The 24,568-nt window shown below is 37.7% G+C and overlaps 1 protein-coding gene across 2 annotated transcripts in view; it reads right to left on the reverse strand.

Annotated features, from left to right (window-relative positions):
• Window positions 1–24,568, reverse strand: part of ZFPM2 (zinc finger protein, FOG family member 2) — a gene marked incomplete at both ends in the record, with an annotated part of 310,316 nt that overhangs the window by 94,085 nt on the left and 191,663 nt on the right. For both annotated transcript variants that reach the window (XM_080339349.1, XM_080339348.1), the window contains one exon: window positions 11,442–11,553. In XM_080339349.1, coding sequence (XP_080195475.1) covers window positions 11,442–11,553 — 112 coding nt within the window. The remainder of the gene's footprint in view (window positions 1–11,441; window positions 11,554–24,568) is intronic.

Genomic DNA, 24,568 nt, shown 5'->3' on the forward strand with positions numbered 1-24,568 from the left:
TAACAAATTATAGGAAGTGTATAAGAAAGATAGAGCAGTAGCACACTTAAAGCAGATGATCATATTGTGGCAAGCCAGAAAATTGTCATGTCTCACGTGTTATGGTGCAGTGGAAGTAATTGATAAATAGCTTGTGTATACAAAACCAGCATTCTCTCCTTGATTCACTGCAAAGCTTATAGCATTTAGGGATTTACATGGACAAAAAACTGTATTTAAAGAGTTGATCCCAGCAGATCTTCTGAGAGGGTGCAAAGGGTCAAAAGTGGCTTCCATGAAAGCAACCAAACCAGTTCATCCTCTAAACCATTATTAGATTTTTTTTTTCTTTTACTTAGCTAGTTAAACCCCAATAAAATACATAATACTTTGCATCACAAAACAGCTTTCTTAGTAAATTGCTCCTGGACCACTGGTCCACAAAAGACCCTCAGGATGGGGTTCTGAACATATAGCCAATGCTTATTTAGCCCTAATTAATTTCTGCTTTAGGAGGGAAAGCAAGATAAAAGTCTTGAAGTCATACTTCAGGCTACACTTTCCACGAAAGTAAGCAACTGAAAAATATCATTGTTTGTGATTTTATACTTCATTTGCTCCAATGATAAATATAATTTAATTGAACCTTAATCATAAAACTGGCTTAGCCTTAGCAATCTGTCAGTCTTATTTTAAATTTTCATTTAATTGTAACTTGAAAATGCATTTAAACTTCACATAATTTAAATCCATTAAAATGCACGTGCAGCTACCATAAAAGCAAGCCTGTTCACATTTAAAAGAACAGTTTATTAATAGAAGATGCATCATGATCACTTGAGGCCACCCTTCTCATTTCCTAGTGTAAAACAGATCCTTTTCATCTCATACTTTAAGTTCAATCAGCCATCTTGTAATTTCAGCAAACATTCTGGCTGGCCAAAGACACCGTTGTCTCCCCTGTGTCTCAGAAGCTTCTGTTCCTATGTTTCTGAACATTTGTTTAAGCTCACAGACCAACCACAATATTTCATGGGAGTTTCAGAGGTGAAGGTTAGGGCATATCAGTCAATTCCCTTTAACCCACTGATCCATGGTTTTCTCAAAAATGTCTTTAATTTATTCAGATCTTGAATAATTTGTGCACTGTCCTTCCTATTAAATATGTTTCTATCACATTACAAATTCAATTGCAAAAGTAAACTTTCTATTCATGTGTGTTTCTGTACCGCTGCTGTTACAAACAACAATTCTCCATTCACCAAAACAATGTTAGAGAGCCCAGTATGTATTATCTGTGTACTTCTAATTTTTAAACAAAAAGCCACAAGCGTTACTAAATCCATCTGATTTAGTCTGAATACGTCTCTTCTTGTGTTTCTAGTACAATCTAACTTTTGAATATTCTTTTTACACTGGTTTGCACTCCCAAAAATGTATGTTTTCCCCTGTGTCATCTACTTTCACCACTTTATTGCAAAACTAGCATTCTTCTGTAATTTATAAAGCTAATACTATCACTTTTCTTGAGCTAGGACTTATTCTTTCTGTCTTCTAAACTCTTTTCCAAATTCATAGTATTTCCTCTCAGTGTTTATTAACCTGTGAAGGTGTAATTGTTCTGAATAACTGAAATCACTTCTGCAGAAGTATATGTTACAGCTACGGGGAAAGAATTTAGAATCTTAGCTAGCTTGAGTGAAACACTAACTGAAGCCTCAGTTATTTTATATATATGAATGTATGAATTTATCTATATATGTCTGTATATTATGATATTATCATAGGAAATTATCTTGCAGGCAATTTCTGCTCCAGCAACCAACCTTGGTTCTGCATGCCACTGAGTCAGCCACGTGCATCACCACTCAGTTACAGAACATCTCTACCAAATCTGCTTCAACATTGCAGTTGGCTTTGAAATCACAATTTGGGCACAATCTAGCACGGATTTCTATTTGCGATGTTTGTCAGCATTTTATTGCCCTGCATACCCTGATGGAATGAAACAAACAAGAAAAAAATCTAATCTCAAACAGAGCTTTGTTTTTTTCCATCTTCTTTTGGTAACACCAAAATAAACTACACTGTTAGAAAGCTGCTAAGTTCTCTCCGTGTCTGCTGCAACAGGGGTTTGTTCCTTAAATATTAAACACACACCAAAGCAGGTGGCAAAGTCTTCATAGTTTCTTCAGTTCTCTTCAGAGAAGCCTAAAAGGGTGACAGGCTGAGCGGTGCGCCCATGCTGGGGACGGGCAGGGCAGCCACAGGCAGTGGAACCTCCTGCCTCACTTGCAAGCGGGGATTGCAAATGAGGGACTCCCATATTTTGCACCACGCTGGGAGCTCCTTCCCTAGCTTCCACTCTCCCTCCTCCGTTGTACAATACACACTTCATAACCTGCCCCAAATCACAGGGCGCAACCGCCATTGCTTTAGGGAAAATGGATGTGGTCATGGTGCCCCGCTGAGCGGTCCTGCTCCTCGTGGCCTCGTGCAGCAGGGAGCAGGGCTGGGGTGCCAGGGGAGAAGGAGAGAAGTGCTGACATTGATCTCTGGATCAGACAGTACACAGATTGATCCCCGGGATCAATAGAGAGGTCAGCATTCAGTCACACATGATCTCTGGCTACAGCTCTTAGGTAATTTCTGGAAGACAATGGAGGGAGATGTATGTATGGATGTGACCGAGGGTTATGTCTTGATCTCAATTTCTGTTTAAGGAAATCTACACACCAAAAGAGCTTTTTCAATTGCTTTCAGCTCTGAATCCATTTTCCTGAGCACAAAACAAATCTCAGTGTCTTTGGTATTGCAAAAGGAGCTATCCATTTCCTTTAACATATACATTGTTTCTATACATCTCTAATGTGAAGAAGACTCTCAAAGCTCCTAAATTAACAATGAGAACAAAAATGAGCACAGATTGCTTTTAAAAGTAATGAAGATTCTAAGTATTATCAATAAATAAATTAGGCAGGATCCAAAACGTGGTTAGGGAATTTGAGAACTGCTGGCTGTGCCATTGCCTATGTGAGCAAACATGGCAATTGCCTGACGGAGTCTCCAGAGCAACAAGAATAAGAACTTAGTGACCTAATAACAAATTACTGGCTTGCAGGTCAATTAAGTAGCCAAGAGACACTTGAATTCCACCTGTTGTGCCATAATAATGGCTTTGCTTGTAAGCAGCTGCAGATGAAACACATCAACAAGATTTTAACATTGTGTTCCAGGAGGTCCAGCTCTACAGCCCACTTGGACATCACAGCTGCATGTCATACAGGTTTTCCTGGGAGCCTGGCACCTTGAATGCCATGAAAGTCTTCCCTGCACTATTGCCATCAGACTTAATCCATTTAGAGGTATGGGGCACAAAAATCTCGCACCGCACTGTCAGTTATACACAGAACCACCTGCAATGGGGGAAGAATATATTTCTACATTGCTTTAGCTTTTGCTTTTACACAGCACAGCATTAGTTTGTCTTGTGTCACAAATACACAGTAGGAATAATTGACAGGAATCATTGTAAAACAGGCTGCAGATGAATCCAGCCTCATTTCCTCCCATACAGACATTTTATACTCAGCACCTATGGAACTGCCTGAAAAGAATGGCCAAGGTTTGATTTTAGGCTTCTAGGTCATGGTTTCACCTTGACAACAGCTCTTTCATTTCAAACAGCAACATTTGCCAGGATCCCTAAGGTGTTTTCATTTTTGTCAAGAAGTGTAGGAAAAAAAAAAAAAAAAGTATGAAAAAAGATAAATCTTAATTCACAAGCTTCAGGACTATCTCTGTGTCTCCAGCACAAAACTTCAAATGCAATCCAGGACCTGGATGTGTATTAGAAGGCTGCAGATTTAAACCTTGTCCACCATGATCAAACTGGATTTATGGAGCATCATAACTCTCCAGACACCATCCAACAGCTTATTAATTTAATAGACTCCTGTCCATTCCATGATGTTCCTGCCCTGACAGTCTCTCAAGATAAGGCGAAAGCCTTTTGACAGGACAGAGTGCATATATATTTTCTTCTGTTTTCCTGTGGATGGGGTTGTCGACAACTTGAAATGTGTGGCTCAGCAAATTTGGAGGCTTTTTCCTTCCCTTTTGCTTTGCAGGGAAGATGACAGAGGTAACGCTACAATGAGCCACAGGGGTCACAAGGTTTACTGCAGTCCTCAATGTTTATTTAGCATAATGGATTGAAAAAAAATTAAAAAGAAAATAAACCACATTCAACATCTATGTCATAGCCTGAAAATAATGACAGTATTTTTCTTAAAAAGATTTCTAAATGACTGATTTTACTGCAACTGAGTTAGACATATGAGGGGCAAATACATATCTTGAAAAAAAAAAAAAATCTCTGCATGATGTTTGCATTCATTTTTGCCAATGGTCTGAATGGTTGAAGCAATATTTTTCACACGATCCCAGCGTGAAGTACAGACTGGGCTTATTTTCTATCCTGAACATGTTCTCATAGGTGAGTGTTAGACTTGGTTTACAGCTTTTCTGTGCAAATCATGTCAATACTGTGCCTATTTTCTTTACTCCTCAAATGAAAAGTAATTCCAATTTCAAACCATGAAATAAACTACACAATAAATGATAAGAACACACACACACACAAAAAAACAAACCCAAAACAACAAAACAAACCAACATACATGTAAGAACAACTTAAAGTATCACTTGGCTACTCTGTAAATGAAATGCACTAATAATGAACAAAAGCGTTTTCATATTGGAAGTGGAAATATAGCTTTCCCCGTGCATTTCTTGTCATCTTCCCTTTATTATCTACATACTTAGAATTTAGAGGGCATGTAATAATTCACTGTATGCTATTATATGCATATTATACTAATTCCATAAAGATGCATAAAATAATCTTTTTCTTGTAGATAATTAAGACCATATACAAGGCCCCGACCTTTAAACTCCCTCAAGCAGATAATCCCCCATTGGATCTATTTGCATAGGTAAAAAATAAAAATAAGGAGAAAGTACAATCCTGCTTTGTGAGTTCTTTGAAGCCAAACTGTGTCTGAATTAAGTCCACAACACTGCCTGTCATTAGTGAGCAATAAATATCACTAGTCATGGGGATAAGATATGTTCTCCTTTAGAGAGGAAAGCAGCAGCACTGATTTGCAAAAGTTTTGTTTGCAACAGTGTTATTAGGCATCCTCTCTTTTCAACATTCCTGCAAAAACAGACACAAATGGTGCCATCTACTTGCCTACCAACCACATCTTTATGGTTGTATCCATGAGACTTTCTTCCAATGGCTGTGAAGGTATATTGCCCTTGTAGAGACAGCCTTTTATGTAAGCATTATATACACTATCCTACTTCTCTTAAGAAATATTTTGCTATTTTTCAGTGGTTTTGAAAATGAAATGTAAACCAAGCTTTTCCATGGACCTTTGATATTAGGATAAGCATCACATGCATTTTTTTAAAAACTCAGATTTTTTTGTTAGTGGATATGAAGAACAGAAAGCTGTAGCACCACCAAAGGCTTCAGCACATTGTTCATCTAATGGAGGCATCCAGAGGGACAGCAGATACTTTCTGACTGTCCATGTGGAACAGACTAAGTAAATTCACTCTATTTGCTTTTAATAGTATGTGGAAAGAAGCTACTTGCAATCTAAAATATATGCTCCAAGTTAATCTTTGGCCTATTAAACAACTTGTTCTCTGACCCAAACCAAAATATACTCGTATTCTAATGCAGCAGTATTTAAACTCCTTGTGATGCATGATCTGTGTCTCATGAGGGTCTCTGCTGTTATGTGTCTGTGGCACAATGTACCATTACATTGCCTGAAGTTGCAGGGAAAAAACAATAAAGAAAGTATTTGCTAGCTGAAAGCTCATTTGCTGGGGAAAACATGGTATGAAGGATCTCACAGAACAATTAAGAAAAGCAAACCTCTCTCACTAAAGAAAAATGTAAGAACCCTTCTGTTGTCACAACTGACTTTTCTTTTATGTTAAAAAAGAGAGTGCTTACTTTAAATTAGCAAAATTAATTAAAAATTGCCGAGAAGCCTTACTAGTAGTTTCATGTAACCTCTTCTTGTATCTTCAATGCATGGCACATATGTCAGCAAAACAACTCATCCCAGTACCAGTAAAGTAAGTAAACAATTATATATTTATTGACTTATTTTAAGGCAACCACTGGGCAGCACAGCAGGGGAAGAACTGCTTCCAACCCGACTTCTGCTCAGCCCTCTCCTGTGTGCTGCTTCTCCTCCGGTTTCTATTTATAAATTAGCTACATGACACAGTTTCAGTGTGGGCAGCTGTCATTTTAACTAATCTCATCCTGTAAATCCACCCTAGCAGGCTTGTTCTCTATTGTGATTGGAGAATAGACGTTTTTGGGCAGCTTTCAAATGCAGCATCTGTTTGAGCAAGCACCCATCCCTTAGCCGTGTGGAGAAGCACTCCCCCGAATTTGGCTCCCCCTCCAACCCCCCAGTTTTGTGTTCACCAAAAGAAAATCACAATTCTCGGATCTTACCCTTGGGCAACATCCTTCCCAGCCAGGAATTTGTTAGAGTCGCTCAGTGGGCACTGGCTGTGATTTCACTTAGGGAAGGATGGAGGCTTTTTATGGCATTTGATATGTGTTCGCACCATCGGGACAATTAACGGGACCATCCTGTGGAATTACTTACTAAGATGTCACACGGTGCCTGTGCAACCACTCTGGGGCCAGGATGGGTTTTTTTTCTCTCCTCTTGCATCCTCTCAGAAATAACGAAGGGCATAAACTACTCAGTGAGGCCAGGCAGAGGAGGAAATAACATCAGTAAATCACTAATGGAAATGCAAAATCCAACACAGCTTCATGTGAAATGAAATTATGGGTGGCTTGAGAAGCATGTGAGCTGCTGCCAGCAGCCGCCTCCCTTTCGGCAGCCGACTCCAACCCCGTCCCACCGCCCCGTCCCCCAGCACCCGTCCCTGATGGAACAGCCATTTTCTGAGCAGGGTTGCAGCAGAGGACGTGCCTGCAGCTGCCACCTGCCCAGGACATGTGCTTGGTGGGACGAGATGCACCCCGACCGGCCCAGACGCACGTTAAACATGTTGGTTTTCCTGCGCAGAGTTATCCTGTGGTGCTCTGCAATCAATTACTGTTATACCATCATCATTAATAATTTTCTTAATGAAAATGATTCTGTTGATCTCCGTTGTATTTTAATTATCAGAGTTAAGCATAATTACACTGCAGCTCTGAGCTGGCATGTAGACTCCTTTAGGGCGCAATTTTGTTTTAACACACTGATAATGTAATTTTACATTGTGTCAGTTGTTTAGTTATTATCCAGTCGTACAATTCCGCTGTATTCCTGATAACAGATAATAACCTTAGCACCTCCTATATCCTGAAGTCATTTAAAAAGCAATATTGGAATTTCACAACTAGCTAACTTAATCGCCTTATGATTTTATAATTCCCACAGCTAAATATTTGTACAGACACCCTGTTTTAACAATGCCACTAAACATACGGTATCCATACATTTCACATAAATGGCTTTAATAATAGCTAGAAAACTGGCTGCTATATGAGCACAGTTTTTAGTCTGTGCAACTGTATTTTTTAGATCTGTTCTATTCTATTCTATTCTATTCTATTCTATTCTATTCTATTCTATTCTATTCTATTCTATTCTATTCTATTCAGTTGTAATTAATTTGCAAAATCCCTTACAGTCCCAGTGAAAGATTTGCAGCTAATACCCCAGCTCCTTCCAAGGTTGTGAGGGGACTCCTACCTCTGGTCTTAGAGATTTACCAGGTCTGGCCCACAACCCTGGTAGGCACGACTGCTTCTCCAGTACACTGCATTGCAATGAACATATCGTTCATGCATTAATACTTCCCACCAATGTATCTTGCTTGAATTACTGAAACTCTGCAACTGTTTTCTGGAAAGCACATATTTATAATTCTAGATAGGGTACAGTCCCTAAAATATGTCTCTAAAATTTCAGATGCTGTTTCTAGGACATCTCTTAAATTATTGAACAGACTATATTTGAAACACGAGAGGAGTTTGAAATAAATATTAAAACAAAAAAGAGCGTGTCTTTTAAATGTAATTACAGTTGTAAAAGTTTCCTTTCAAAAAAACAGAATGGGAAAACAGCACATGCCATGAGTAGCCAGCTTGTGTCAGAGCTTGTAAAGAGGGATATTAATGAACTGTTTTTCCCTTTTCTAATTTGTCCTCGTATTGGAGAAATGTAGTTATAAAAAGTACAGAAAGAAATAAGTGGTCCTAGACTAAATAGAATTAATTTCAAATACTGAATAGTTATTTCATAGCTATTAACTCTGAATGTACTCTGATGTATGATTTTAAATAACCAGTTTCTTAATCTAAAAATTTATATAGAAGATGAATTGTAAGTCCACTGTAATAACTTAGCAATGTAATCCTATATATGTATGTAATACATATACATACATGCACACATACTTTTTTTGTTTGCTTGCCTAGGGAAAATATTTTATGGAGAGTTTTGAAGGCAAGTGGGTAGTTAGCTGGTCAGGTCAGAGTTGCTTTCAATAGGAACCACATGCCAGACTCCCCTCCCCATGATCATTCTGTGTGCAGTGCAAGGGTGTCTACAGTGCCCACAGCTTCTAGCAAACTCACGTGAGGCGGACATTGCTATGGTCTCCTGAAAGATCTGGGGGAAATTTGGCTCTTGAAGATATCACTGTAATAAGCTAAAAGGAAATACAGCATGTCCTTCCAAGTCAGCAACTGACTACCCAGTATGATGCACTGTTAGTCAATTCTCAAACTTATTTTCCTTTTAGAAATATTCCAATCTACTCCTCTGATCTCATCTTGGGTATAGTAAGGAAAACAGCTCCCCGGTGACCAAATCCCCTACATGTATAATTCCACACATTTGTTCAGCTAATTGCTTTCAGAAATAACAATGTATTGCTAAGCAAACTAACAAAATTATACACATGCAACTACAACATAACATCGAATTACAACTACATGCCAGCTGACACCATTTCATTAGAAGTAATGGCACTATAGGAGACAGAACGCTAACACAAATCAAGGCAATGTAATCTGGAATGATGAGATACAAATTGAAGGAAGAAACATTATTCTATTTATTTATTTTACCATCTTCTATTTGACATTGTTTTGTGATGCAAGCCAATTAATCTTTCTAGTACAAAAATCCCAGCATGGCTCAAGGGAAGCGTAGGTGCTTAATGGACGACAGAGCAGCCGACTCAAAGTGCAAGGAGATGAACAGAATGCAGTGAAGGTAAAGCATATCTACAACTTATTTCACACATTAGTTTAGTAAAGTAGCAGGTTTTTAACACGTATTTATAAATTAGGGCTCAAACTTACCCTCAACTTCAGTTATAATACACATCTGCAGTAGAGATAACAGAGTTCACCCTGAGCACTGTATGACTGTCTCACAACACCTTGTTAACCAAGTACTAAAATAACCAGCACCATCAGTGAAATAAAATCCAGCATGCTTGAATAAAAAAAGTAATGTTTTGGGCTACTCAGATTGCACCAAACTGAAGAAAGTTTTTAGTATTTGAAAAAAAAAAATAATATTTGTATTTAAATAGATTAAATCAGACAGATAGCACTGAAACTGTCTAATGAATTAGTTAGTGTTTGTAAAGTACTTTGAAGATGAAAAGCCTTACTGGTATATATGTGCTAAGTATTATTATAATTACAGAAAGAATGTAATACTAGATAAGACATCATCCTATGGGAATTTGCAGAAGCTGTATTTTGGAGTGAAAGTAATTTTCCATTACAGTAAAAAGTTGTTGCAGGAAAGTTTGCCTGTGAGTATTCAATAGTATGAATAGCAAACTGCAGCTCTGGATTCACGAGAAAAGCTTTGCTGTATTACTGAGAGCACTTTGCTGCTTCTCCCACTTGGGGAGCAACCAGCAAGCTGTGAATGAAGGGCAGCTCAACCCTTTTTAGATGTGAGCCCAGCTCTCTACTACTGCAGGTGTTTCAGGTTGCAGAATGAACGTGTTGGCATTCTGTAATTATAATAGAAAGAATTTATAAGACCCTGGTGTGCAACTCATTTTTAACATGCAAATTCCCTGTTTTCAGCGTTTCAACTTTCAAAGGCTTGTGGCAGTTTAAAAGCAATCCTCTTATAAGTGTATAAATTGCAATGATTATAGGAACAAGTTGTAATTGTTTCTAGTAAGTTTTTAGGAGGCTTTGATGTTTTGATTAGTGTTTTGTATGTTAATATATTGATATGGGTGCTTATTTGCCTGGATGCTTGTATGCTGAAATGGTCACTAGGTTGCCTCAGCAAACAAATCTTTGATCTCAGTAGGTCTGTTTGGTTAGAAATAAAACCTAAAAGAAATTAAACAAGAACAGTGCATGTTCTGAAGTATTCACAAAGTGCTGAGATTGGTGATTGAAATACAAGGAAGGAAAGTCATAGTTTAGCAACCTGATCTTCAGGGGGAATAACAAAACCAGCTACGCTAAAGTTATTCTTATTCCGTGTATTCAAGTGGTGGCTTTTATTTTTTTTTTTAAACATTCTGTAATGATAGCATAACCACATTTACGAAGCTTTCACAGTGACTGACCAAAGTGCATAGTCCGTGGCAGTATGGAGTGAACCCAAGGCTCTTTGAGTTGGTTCAAGATGCAAGATAAAAGCCTTTTCATCTTGATCCCAAGTAGCTGTTAGATGTGGTAGGTTAGACAAAGCATGTTTGGGGGGCTTCATAAGAACTCATACTGACTTGAGGAAATCTGACAATCCACATAAGACAGAAATGATATGCATTGCCACTAGCCAGTACATTCCAGTGAAGCATCATCATGTCATGCCACTACACACAGACTGGAATGTCAGAGGTGACAACCCTGAAATACAGTTCCAGTTATCTTCTGTTACCATGCTGACATGAAGCCTTATCATAGTCCAATCAAGTTCACATTCTTCTTATAAAACCAGATTTCAGTTAGTAGTCTATAATGTAATGTAACTTAGAGAAATGCTATCCAGTATGTCCAATAAAATGTCAGAAAGAATTCATCTATTTAAAGTGTATAGATTTTACTGATGTTTCCCAAGAGGCACTAAATCTCCGAGAGAAATGGATGGTATGTCTTATGTCAGCTGACGTCCTTCTGTGTTTGCAAGGCACTTAGTATACTACAGACACCATGTGGAGTTTTTGCATCATTAAAAGGAAAAAAAAAAAAAAAAAAAGGCAAAACCACAGCATGAGAGGAAAAAGAGAATGAAAACTGTTTCAACTTTAAAGGGAGACAAACTACATTTTCCTATTATGCAACAGGTATATTTTTATCTCAGTACTTTACACAGGAAAATAGAGAAAAATCAGTTTGTGTTTACCTTTGCTGTACACAATGCAGTTGTTTTTGTTGTCTTCTACTCCTTGCCAAGTCACATCCAGCAACCACTTGGGGCCAGCAGTCAGTACCATAGGGACTGAAGCCTTTGTCTTCTGTAGGAAGGATGATAACAAACAGATGCCATTTGCTTGCCTTGATTAAGAACTTGAATAATAATAGTAATAATAATTTTATTTGCAAACAACAAAATCTCCAAAACCATAAGCCAAGGTCTTATTCCCCTGCCTCACGATTTTTTTTAAGAATACACAAGCAGGAAGCTTGTGTATTCTTTCATTGATTGAATGGGGAAACTATTATCAAGGATTTTTCCGAATGATATTGGATCAGATCTCCAAGATTAAACAGATCTCTGGTGGCTGAGAATTATAAAGGGAATGCAGATGACTTTCACAGCAAAGAGCCAAGTGTTTAGAAGTGAACTTTAGACACATTGTACTTCATTATCAACAGGATCTCACTATTTCCTGAAACAGACAGGAAAGAATTTAAAGAATCGGTATCCATTTCAAAGATCTGTCCTGGCTAACATTTGTATTATCATATGAAATTGTTGTGAATGGATAATGGAATTTTTCTGCTTTTGCTAAGTGTTGATGTGTGATTTTACTGTGTCTGAAATAATAATAACAATGTTAATGATTCACTACTCTTTGTCTCCAAAAAGACTATAAGTTGTACTACTAAATTCAAAGACATAGAAGTAAAGCGTGACATCCATTGCACTTGAAAGGTGTGCAGGCAAGGAGATGCACATTTAACAAAACCATCTCCTCTGTATATTTCAGATTCTAGATTTTGAGAATTCGGTATTTGAGGAGATAAGGTAGAAGCTTTAAATTTATTAACATTTAACTCATTTTACTAATCAAATGGCAACAAATCCTGTGGGTAATCCTGACTTTGTTAGCTTGTGGCACTGAGATGCCACTTACACTTCTATCATTCACAGTTATTTTTTCTCTGTATATAGCACAAAACCACAATAGAGAGTACAAAGTACAACAATCACTACACAACTTCCATTTTTTTTTTCCTGGGATATAATTCTGTCTAAGATATTCCAACCTTTTTAAAGTTAATTTGATCAATTATTTTTATATTCCACAAATAATTCTCTAGTTAGCTCCAGCCTTGTTCTATTCTGATATTCTGTATGATTAAGAGAGTTAAAAATGTTAAGATATGGAAAATCATATATTTATATGAACATTCCAGATGCATTGGCCACATTTATTATCGATGAGTGTTCTAGAAATGTAGCGAAGTGTATTAAGAGTTACCATAGAACATATTACATACCCAAAATATACACAAAAGTATTTATTGAAAATAAAATATTATTTTCAATATTTAGTTATAGAAGATAAAATTCATACTCTTATATAAGATATATTTAATATAATTTATGATATATCAATATTTTAATGAAAAAAGATAGCAAGATGCACTGAATGTCACAGTTCCTCACATTTTCAGATATTTTTTATCTGTTTATTCTCCAATACCGTGTTATCAAATATAGTATTTCTGGCTTAATTTGCATTTTATGTTTTGCATTTTTCATACCAATGTTTATGCATAAGTCACACTTCTTCTATATGCACTCCATGACATTATTCATCTTTCAGAAGTGTTGGAAAAAACAGATATAAATGAAGAATTAAATTAGTAAAAAGGAATGTAACAGCTAGCAACAATATACCTACCTAGTGTAAAACCGCTGCAACAAGAGACATGCAATGTTTTAATTGTTAATACTGCTTTTTCTACAGGAAGTTGCAGAAAGTGTGTTTGCTTATACGAAGTGTTACAAAAGTCAACCCAGCTGCTCACGTTTGAAATTAAATGGAATGAATGGAATTTCTAATTTTAATTTGGTTAAGTTCATGTATAAATTATCAAGAAGTCTGATATTACCAATTATAAAATCAGTGCAAAATATTTACGTATGGACTGCACAGAAAATAATGATGTAAATGAGGCACGAACTGAAAATGATTTGCAAGAAATTAGATGAAAGGTAATCAAAGTATCATCTCCATCTCCTAAAACAGAAAAGTCTGGACTTAGTGTCATTTACACCAAAACAGTGCTAAGGCTGCTATGGAAACAAGGAGGAGTGGCTATTCTTCACATAGCTGAGAGTCATACCATATTAAATACAAGCTTTAGCATGACTGTTGGCAACCATGACTGCATAGCAATAACAAAGAGGAGGACTAGGACATGTTCCTACCATGTTTCACTTCTCCTACTGCCATTTCAGTCAAACCTTTAATGTGTTTTTTGTGCTTCTGTGTGCTTGCAGTCTCTGGCAATCACAAGTACAATCAAAAGACAGTGCAATATTGTCCGGATAGTGGACTTTTCCAAGTACACTATAAATGATTAAGACATTTTAAGCAAGTCTTTTTTTTTCAGTTGGAGGCCAAGTTAAAAAAACATAACAGAACAAAACAAAATTCTATATTTTAAGTGCAGAAGGGATCATTTACTTAATTTGCAGAAGATCTAATTCCTTGTTCTGGTTTTCTTGTTCCCACACATTTGACATTTGACTGTGTCTCTCATTCCGGAGGTGTTTAAAAGGCGTACAGATGAGGTTCTTAGGGCATGGTTTAGTGCTAGAGTTAGGTTATGGTTGGACTCAATGACCTTGAGGGTCTCTTCCAACCAGAATAATTCTATGATTCTATCTATAAGGGTATTATTTGCATTAAAGTGGTATCAAAACACCTCAAATAATATCAGGATCTTCTTGTGCTGGGCAATAGTTTATTATCTACATAGATAGGACAAATAATACGTCACGGGAAAGGATGATACATACTGCTGAGGAAGAAACAATAAGCAGAGGTACCGTTTGACTTTCTCACGGAGATGAATTTCTCTTTTAGTAAGCGGGAGGACTAGTCCCAAGCCACTGCCCCTCTTTGTTCTAGACAAAGCGGAGCCCAGGCTGGTGCCTCTTCCCTTCAGAGGTGAAGCAGCAGCAGCAGCAGGTAGATTGAGCACCAGCTGTCAGGACACGGGTCTGCTTTGCCATCCCATTTTTGAAACTTAAAGAACTACATAGAGATCACTAAATCAGCTTCCAGGTCGTTGGCAGTAAAACCTGTAATCAGTTGAGCAGCTGTGAGTGGTCTCTAGGCACTAGAGATAGGCTGGAGGAAGAACAGGGTGTTTCGTCTCACAGCTCTGCTAGCCCAGAAGAGCTGGTGGACACCTCAAAAGAATTTCCCATTCTCCCATAGCTCTGCTCCCAAGCTGCACAGATATGTAAATAAACTTTTTTTAATATGAAAGCAAAACTTCACAAGGCTCTGGCTGCTTATAAAGCTTGGCAGCTCCACTAAGGGAGACAGGCAGTGGCTTCCCTTTGAAGTACCTCACAGGCATATTGTGTGAGCTGTAAGATGAGTCAGGACCACCACAGCAGTTCTTTGGGTCTGGCATCCTGTGAGGTTCACATGTTCACAGGAGGTGTTCACCACTGACAAAGGCTTGCTCTTGTTGTGCCTTATTACATAGTAAGAATTGAAGCAAGCCTGCTGATTCAGGAAAGGCCATTTCCCTAAAATGGTTAAAGTGAAAAGACCCCAGTCCAAGATAACAAGAAGCTATGGTTAAATCAGTCATGCCTTTATCACCTCAAGATTAGACTACTGCAATGCGCTATACCTGAGGCTACGTTTTAAATCCATTTGAAAGCTGAAGCTGGTGCAGAATGTGGCAACCCGCTCGTAAAGGAGGATATCGTACTTTGAGCACATTGCACCAGTGCTTTTAAACCTGCACTACGTGTCTGTGGGATTTAAGGCACTGGTTGCAACCTCTGAAGCCTGGGACCTGTCTGCCTGAGATACCTAATTGAGACCTGCCAGGTCCTTTGCCCCAACTTTACAACCACAGCTGAGATCCACCGAGCAACATGAAAAAGGCCTCTCTTGGCTTGAAACAGAAGAAACCCTTGGCAGGGCAACATGTTCTTCATGGCTGCTCTTTAGCTTTGGGACACCATCCCACTTGAAGTATGTTCATTCTCTGACTCTCAGAGACTACTATGAAAATCATCCTTTAATTCATAAGACTTAATTGTTGTACTGTAACATTTAGTTGGTCATTCCCAAAATGGTGGCAGCAGCAGTGGGAGGTGTTAGTTATTTTATCCTATGTTTTTTTTTCAGTGTTATTAGGAATACTTCTAGCTTAAGAAAGGTAATCTTTTACAAAAAGCTTTCTTGTTGTAGGAACAACAATATTACAGCTGCTTAAAAATAAGACTTCAAAGACCAAACAAAATTTTGTTTCTCCCTCTAAAAGAACTGCTCCAAATCATTCAAAAACTTAAAAAACCTTCTGCTGATTGCCTAAGTACAATCGTAGGGATCTGCTAGCACAGATGCCCATAAGATGGGGCCATACAATAGTAATGTCACATTTTGGAAATGAGAGCGCATTATCAAGCTACCATATTGTTCACTTCTCTGCACTAGGTAAGTATATATTCTATACTTGAGTAATTTTTACCTGTAAATGCAATTTCTGCTAATGTCTTCGTGCCATAACTAGATGAATTTGACAAGGACAAACAGGGTCAAAAATGTGATCTCTCAGGGAACAATTAGAATCAGCTAATGAGGATAAAAGAGGTCAGGCAGGCATCCACTTTTCACTAACCTTTGAAGGAAGTGGACAAACAAGGGATGTAACCCTCAATAAATGTTTATATTCAGTCAAGAGGTTAATGGCGATAAAAATAGCCATCAGAGCAGGCCGAAAATAGTTTTGCACTCTCGCTAAAAGGAATCAGTGCCGACAAGTAATGTTAGATGGGCTCTTCCCTGCAAAGATTTCTAACATATGATGTGTGTGGCCTGGCAGAAGCTTGAGGAAACCCCCACGCTGAAGAAAAATATGGTATGAGCAAGTTGTTTGAAATCTATGAAATTCTGATGTCAAACGCCTGATCGTTGGTAGCTGTTTTCTAAGCAGCTGTGCCAGAACAAGAAATAGGCACTGAGCTGATGTTCAGTAAATCGCTGTGACACAACCATCCTGTCCCAGCCATGGTCTTCCAATAAGTGCTCAACATTATTCAAGGAGATGTACCATTCATTGAAAAATCAATATATTTCTCTCTTCACCTTTTTTTCTTAAAGCACTCCAGGGCTCTATAATGTCAAAACTACTTCTTTATGGTACTCTCACCAAAACAGAGGAAAGCTGTTGAAGACTTAAAATACTCAAGGGCTTTGTTTCTAATTGTATTTTGGTTCCTGCAAACAGATTTTCTCTCTAAATCTTCCATAGAGCCTGAGCTCCCATGAAAGATACACAAGTTTACCAAAACGTCTTTGTGCCCTTGGAGAAAGTTCTCATGCCCCACTGTGCAATGTTACTTTATACAGCAGTTAAAAACAAGACTTAACTGGGAGAAGAGCTGTGAATGTACCTCAGGTACCTTCAGATATGAGTCTGGGATAGAAAAACACCAGTTAACACATCGATGGAGGTTTCTACTTTGAAATTCAATTTAAATTCAATTTGATTGTCACACAGTTGACATGCCTTCTGACATGCTGAAACTGCAGAATGTTTCCTCATAAGAGGTTAAGTTCTCCTTTGGTGGTCACCATACTCCACACAGCAAAACTTTTTAAGTTGGGAAGGTCTCCTAAGCAATCATTCTAGACCGGGCAATAGCAGAGTTTGCATAGGTCACAAACTACCCCTAATTAATTAATTTTTTTTTAAGATGTTTTTGAATAAGAAGAGTGGTAACTTCATTATCTCACACTTTAATTGATTGTCTCAATGTATTTCTTTATCATAAAACTGATTACAAACTCATCAAACCCTAAGACAAGCCCATCCAAACAGCCCAGTGGACTGACCCTCATTTTGTCATTGATTTGTGCAATCAATTAGACTTCTTTTGATTTCTATAGCTTCCCAGAACACTCTTATCTTTTTCCAAGGATTCAGTCTTGGAAGAATATTTATCTCAAGGGCTTCTGTGGAAACCCTGCCAGTCAAGGCCTGTGGCAGCACTTCACAGTGCCTTGGCTTTCTTTGCTAGACATGCAAAGGCAAATCCTCTCCACGAACATGAGACTGGAGATGTCAGGAGGTTTCTGGTGCTGTGGCTCCATGCTGATGACAAATATCACCAAATAAAGCAGACACAGCAGTCTCCAGCCTATGAACACCTACAAGTGATAGGACGAGAGGAAATGGCTTCAAGTTGTGCCAGGGGAGGTTTAGATTGGACATTAGGAAAAATTTATTCACTGAAAGAGTTGTCATGCATTGGACCAGGCTGCCCAGGGAAGTGGTTGACTCACCAACCCTGGAGGTGTTTAAAAGATGCGTAGATGAGGTTCTTAGGGACATGATTTAGAGGTGGACTTGACAGTGCTAGGTTAATGGTCGGACTTGATGATCTTAAAAGTCTTTTCCAACCAAAACAATTCTATGAATCTACTCTGAAATTGCACAATTGCACCACAATTTCAGTTTTCGCAGCCCCTGCTAATGTGTGAGATCTAGAAATTTAAACTAAATGCAAGAGATATTTTGCAATCCTTAGTCCTTGAGGATGAAAATAAAAAAAATTTTGAGAACCTGATACAAACGTAATAGATGCAGTTAATTTCACCTAAATCTGTAGACAGCCTGGGATAAAGTTGTAAAGTAGTAACTAAAACAGTCATGGGATCCCATGTTTCAGAGGAGTGTTCAAGGATCATCCATCAGATGCCTGTCTTATGGCTGGATGATGAGAGTCCAAGAATGTGTTTATCTGCAGAGATGTAACCAGTGTTCTGGCAGCTAACTGGCAGAAAGAAGACAGACAAAGAAACTGCAGCTTGTGATGGGCCATGGAACTAGTGACAGAGAAAAGAAGGAAGGGTCAGTGATACATCCTAATATCTTGGACAAGGGTAGACGGAGAAAGTCCTCACATCTCTTCTGCCCAGGGCTCTGGTTACTCATCATGTAGCACTATTGGTTAACAGAGCAGTGCTGCACTTGTGCACTGGGTGGTTGTGAAACAACTTGCATTGTTCCTGTTCTACAATGTGTTACATTTGGCTATTTATTTTGGGATTACTCTTATTGGAGAGGAGAGGAGAGGAGAGGAGAGGAGAGGAGAGGAGAGGAGAGGAGAGGAGAGAGGGAAATGTACACACAGATGGAATCCCAAAGACAGCTGGGATTCTCTGCAACTGAGAAACCCTGCTGTTTATCCCAAGATATCATCACTTGTCAAGTGACAAAACTGAACATATATTTCACCATATATCCACAGACCTAAAGCAGACCAAAGAAAATATTCAAATGCAAAAAGTACACTCTAGGTCTGTTAATATTTTCCAACACTTTTCATGAGTTCAATATGATTCCAGATATTTTATTAATATCAAATATGACTGCTGATGAATGTCTCTAATGCAAATTAAAAGTATGCTAAACATTGAGATCATTTCACATTACCTAGCTAGAATGCATTTTTCAAATCTATAAAATAAAAGTAAATAAAATATCACTGTAACTTAAGTATAGAATAATGGCTGTCAAAAGCAACTTTAGCCTATTCTATTTAATCCAGGATACCCTTGGAACTCATCTTCAAACTCTTCCCTAGAACTACAAAGGTTTAAAATAATTAATACAGATTCTAGAGCACCTGGTCCTAGTTGAGGGTCCTGACGATTCCTTCTGGCTGCTTGCCATGTGGTCCTGGAAGAGGTGACAACCAACTGATAGGAACAGGAATGGAAAACCTGGAAACTGGAGCTCTGAACACTCACTGAGCTTCCTGTGCCCACACCACCCCATGTTGATGGGCTTTCTACCCCTGTCCTTCCCTCCTATCAAGTCTTTTCACTTGGCTTCACTTCGCAGCTGCTCCTCCCCTGCCCTGCCCTCCTAACTTCTTCTTTCCTCCCTGTTGTATACATCTGAATAACTATGTCTGGATAACTTCTTCCTTTCACAAAGGGCAGGGGATGGACAGCAGTGTATTTTGGCATCACTTTCTTGACTGACTTCCTCATTGAATTTCTCCTATTACTCTCTGTCCTTTTCATTTCATTCTTTGGAAAAACAGTATAGATATAGATATATAAAAATAAATATATATGCATTGCATGTTTACACAGTGACCAGCATGAGGACATAATATTCTTAGTTGGTTCTGTCATTATGATAAATATGATGAAGATACTCTGAAACTTGACAGTGCAAAGTGAATTATCTCTGTCCTGGTGAGCTGGATACCTGTGGGTAGCACAGCCACTGTTGTGTCACCGTTCTCCGGTATCTGCTGTGGGTGTTGAACCTTTCTGCTTGTCTGTAAAGTTGGATACTTTGGATAATACTATTTCAGAGATGATATGCACCTGCACCGATTAAATCACATACTATATAACTTATCTTTAGACAAGATATAAAGCAGTGCTGCTTGCACACTTTCATACTGAATCATCAGCGCATTTTTCCTACTGAGTTAACATCCTTGTTGTAAATTGTTGTCTACTCTAACAATTAGGTCTATCTTTCTACTAATGAGACCACGTTGATTTTTGCCAGTAAATATATTCTGAATGCACTTGCTTGACTGTAACTGCTTTAACTTTTGCTGAACATTTTTAGTGCTAAATAGATGAATACTCTGCCCAGTACGGCTCAGCTACAATTCTGCAAACATTGAGTTTACACTGTGGAGGGACTAAACTCTGGGATAAACCATCAATCCCTGTTAATCTTCTGACATTTGCTCTCTTTGCACCAAGATCATTTCGGCCTGGGGTAGTTAAAGTGACAACAGATATTCCAGACAATCAAGGGGACAATTGCAAAGATTTTTCCAGAAGGCATTAAGGCATTTATATTGCATATGGACTAATTCCAACTAGTCCCACTGTTCACCTATTTACACTGAAACTGTCCAGAACAATTGAAGCTTAGTTACAGTGTGGTGGTACTGAATCTTTTCTGGTTTGCAGTAATTTTGGATTTTTTTCTCTTTTGTACCTTTTTTTTTGCCCTGGAATGGATGATTTAAAACATCATTTCCAGAAGTCCAAATTTCATGTATTATATGTATTTATTTTTACTTAAGGCATCCATTAAAAATACAAAAATAAAGAACATGCATAAAGCCTTCTAAACAGTCCATTACACAGAACTATAGAGTAGTTAGTAGTTATAGGTTCTACTTATATGCATGACGCAATACTTGAACTTCAGTGGTGGATGCACTGAATTCACACAAAATATTATATATAAATTCCTACCTAACAGAACTGGGGAATACGAAAAAAAAAAATCTTCTGTATTTTTCTTCCCTTTTTTTTAGATTTTTATGTATGTTTTTACTAGGTATTTTTATATATATCTTTACCAACAGGAAACATGGCTCTTTAAAGTAACAGTATAAATCCAATATACAATCCTCTCTCAAGTTTTATATTTGTTAAGATAGCATAATCGTTTAAGTTAGAAGTTCAACACATGACTCAACAACCAGAAGTCTACATGCATGACTTTGATTAATTATTTTTAGTTCAGTTAAAACATCCCAGTTTATCTCATTTTAAGATTATCCTTGACATATTTAGAAATCCTAATGCAGATTTTATGGCCCACACCTATCCCTGATGGTGCTAATGGACTAGACATAATGAATCATTCTAATTTGGATGAAAGGACCACACAACATTGCGGCAGTCCTTTAGAGAATTAAGGCTCAATTCTGATCTTCCAGACTTATGAATGCGTTTTTGGGATTAGGCTGCGTATCTGTACATCTGTTGAGTCTCAAGGGGTGTATACTCAGCTAAGTATTCTGACCTTCCAATGTACTGTATCAAATGTGTGGCCTTGGGATATGAAAGGATTTGATTACAACTGTATTTTAACACTGATTTAATATATAATTATGGGGTAAAACCTAATTCCTCCTTACATCTCCACGTAGAAAATTCCACCACTATTAAGCAGAAACTAGGATATTTTAGATAATGGAAGAAACTGAAACACCCACCCAGGATAATGTAAAATCAAGGACAATTTTCTTAGGGATGGCTTTAAAATCAACTTCTTGTGTCCTTAAAAAACAAGTTTAAATTACCTTCTGTGAGTGTGTTGCTAGTTGGTACACTGTTGCATTATGCATGATTCTTGACTGCTTATGTAAAAATAAACCAGAACAAGGTTCTGTTAGTGATTTTCAGTGTTACTCTATGTTTTTTTGTCTACAAGCAATGAGAAGAGGAATTAACTTTACCTATATATACAATATCAATGCAAAGGTTTTCTAATAATTGGAATTCTTGGTTAATTTCTATTCATTTATAAGTATGATTTTTATTTTCCAGTCTATCAAAGATAGAATGTTTAAAATTTTCCTTTGGTTAAACTTTCATAAGATACACATAGTGTTTTTGTGTAAAAAATTTTGATTTTTTTTATTCCACTGAAAAACCCTTCCTAAATATTATTAGTGAAAAAAGAAAAACCAAACCACAAAATATTTTTAAAAACTTCACAAGAAAATTAGATCAGCAGAAATTAACATATTAATATTTTAGGGTTTTTAACCTTTCTTCCATTTCGTCAAGTTTTTTAATAGATTTTTAAATAAACAACGTCATTGGTTAACGGTTTAATACGGGGCTTTCAGAGAAAATAAATTTCAAAATTCTACGCTTTTTAATCAATATGATCTTTCACAGATCTGAATTATGGATTAATGGTGCTGGTATTTTCTTTATCCTTTCTGAGGGCTTGAACCAAGGAGACGAGCTGAGCAGAGCAGGACTTTTGCCTCGCATGCAGTTACTTCTTTCAGTTGAAGAATATGTTACACATAGGTCATTTTTTTTCCCAACAGTCTTAAAAGCTTCATTTTTTTTTTAAATTTTTTTTTTTGTTTTTCTGTTCTTACATAAAAATAAAAATGAAGTTTCCCAAATGCTCAATGGTAGATTAAAAAGATCCTCATTTTTTGTAGGTTGTATGACATAGTTGTGTAATGCTGGTCTCATCTAAATTGCTTCAGTGTACTGATTATATGCAGCATGACGAAGAACTGCAACTATGCAAGTTTCCATGAAAAAAAATAAGTTTTGAAAGAGTGGGTGAAGGTCCTTCACTGGGACGGGAGATAAAGATGGAGAGTCCAGCAGCGGGACTGGTTAGCATGGGCTCTGGTTCCAGTAAGACTCAACAAACAGCTCAGATCAGAATCTAAAGTGCAGGAAAACAGCCTGTAGCTTTGAGATTAGCTTTCTCACACTATTCCTGAGTTAAGCCAGTACAAACATCATCATGAATGCATAATTATGATTACGCACTACACTATGCATAATAGATCTTAAAATCTGGAAACAAAGTAGTGTAGGAATGCTGTTTTCAGGCTTTTGGTTTTGAACACAATGAAACTGGATGTAAGGGTAAAATAATTTCTGTAAGTAAAAACAGTTCCAAGAAAATACATTTTGCTTGGAAAATTCATTCAGATACTTAAGAAACATTTACACATAAAAGAAGGGTTAAAAGAGAGATAGAGACCTGTTGTTATGTTTATAACTTGAAAATAACAAGGAATGAAGCCCAACCCCCTTCCATTTTAACATTTTTAGGGAACCGAGAAAACTATCACTTGGAAAAAATAACAATAGACAAAGAAGCTGATGGCTTGGGAAGTTCATTTAAAGAATCTTTTTCCCAGGAAAAAAGAAAAAAAAAAAAAAGAAGGCTTTTTATAATTCTTTGCAGCAAGAATTTGACTGTGAACCAATGTCTGTTTCTGGGACTCATAGATACACACAGGTTAGTATCCCAGGTTTAAATGATGTTATTAACAAAGACTGATGCAACTTGCTTACAGGGAGCTGATGGATCCACTCACATGCATAGAAATACAACAGTGTGAAAATCATGGATGGAATAACTGGGTACATCTATGACAATAGAATATTGGTGTCAAACTCTTGCCAGTCACCAGTCTACTGAGTAAGGCACTTGAGAACAGCCATGCCGCAGCCCTGTATTCTCTAATGGGATACCCCGGTAGCTGTAGAGCCTCTGTTTGGGATCACAAGTCCAAGGTGAGTCCTTGTGTAGAAGTGGGCTAACTTTCCAAAGCAGGGAGCATCAAAAACAACAACAAATTTGTATTGACGTCATAAGTGTCAGGTTAATTTTTTTTTTCCTTCTATGAAATGAAAACTCAAGAGTGGCAATAGGAATCACACTGGGTACCACCACACTGCAGACTGAATTTAACTGATTAGAAATCTATTCTACTGTTGGCTTGGACAAATTTCACAAACATTGACATTTTAATTCCAAAAGGTAATTTTTCCTTGAAGGCCTTTCCTGGTTCAAAGAAAATCAAATCAAATAAAATCCCCTCTGCTTCCAATAAAATTTTCAAATCAATTTTCAGATACCTGAGGGAAAAAAAAAAAAAAAGACAGCTTCTAAATGTTCCACGTATTTTAATATTCCACTGAAGTCAATGAAAGGGAAAGCAAGCCCCTCTTCAGTGTATGTGTTATGGAGCCAAGAAAGCAACCTAAAACCACAAACAGCATCAGCAGCCTGAAAAATCCAAAGCTCTAAAAGAGCAAAAGCTTTAGAAATTGGCAGAATCAGAGAAGTCCAGTCTATCAAACTACAGAAGTTAGTAAAACTTTATAACAGAATTTCTCCTTTTCACAGGAATTGGCATTAGAACACTACAGTACTCCAGCCACCCTATCTGTTTCAAACAACTACACACATCACTGGAAGTGCTTGGCAGCAGCTGATGGCAGCCTGAACCTGCCCAGCTGAGCAGGGCTTTCCGTGCTCCCAGGACATGTGGGTCTCCAGGCAAGGTGTGAGGCCACTGCGAGCACGGCCATTGTTCTGGAGTGGCAGCTGCTTGGCCTGAGATAGCTGCAACCTCCACACACCCAGCACCTGCTGTGGGTGTCAAAAACCACCTCCATTTTTAAGGGAAAGAAATGGAAAACTGCCTGATTTTCACAAGCTCAGATCCCATTTGCACACTGAAAGGAGGTGGCCATGCCTGCAGAGCCTGTG

This window comes from Nesoenas mayeri (assembly GCF_963082525.1).
Source record: "Nesoenas mayeri genome assembly, chromosome: 2".
NCBI classification, from domain to species: Eukaryota; Metazoa; Chordata; class Aves; order Columbiformes; family Columbidae; genus Nesoenas; species Nesoenas mayeri.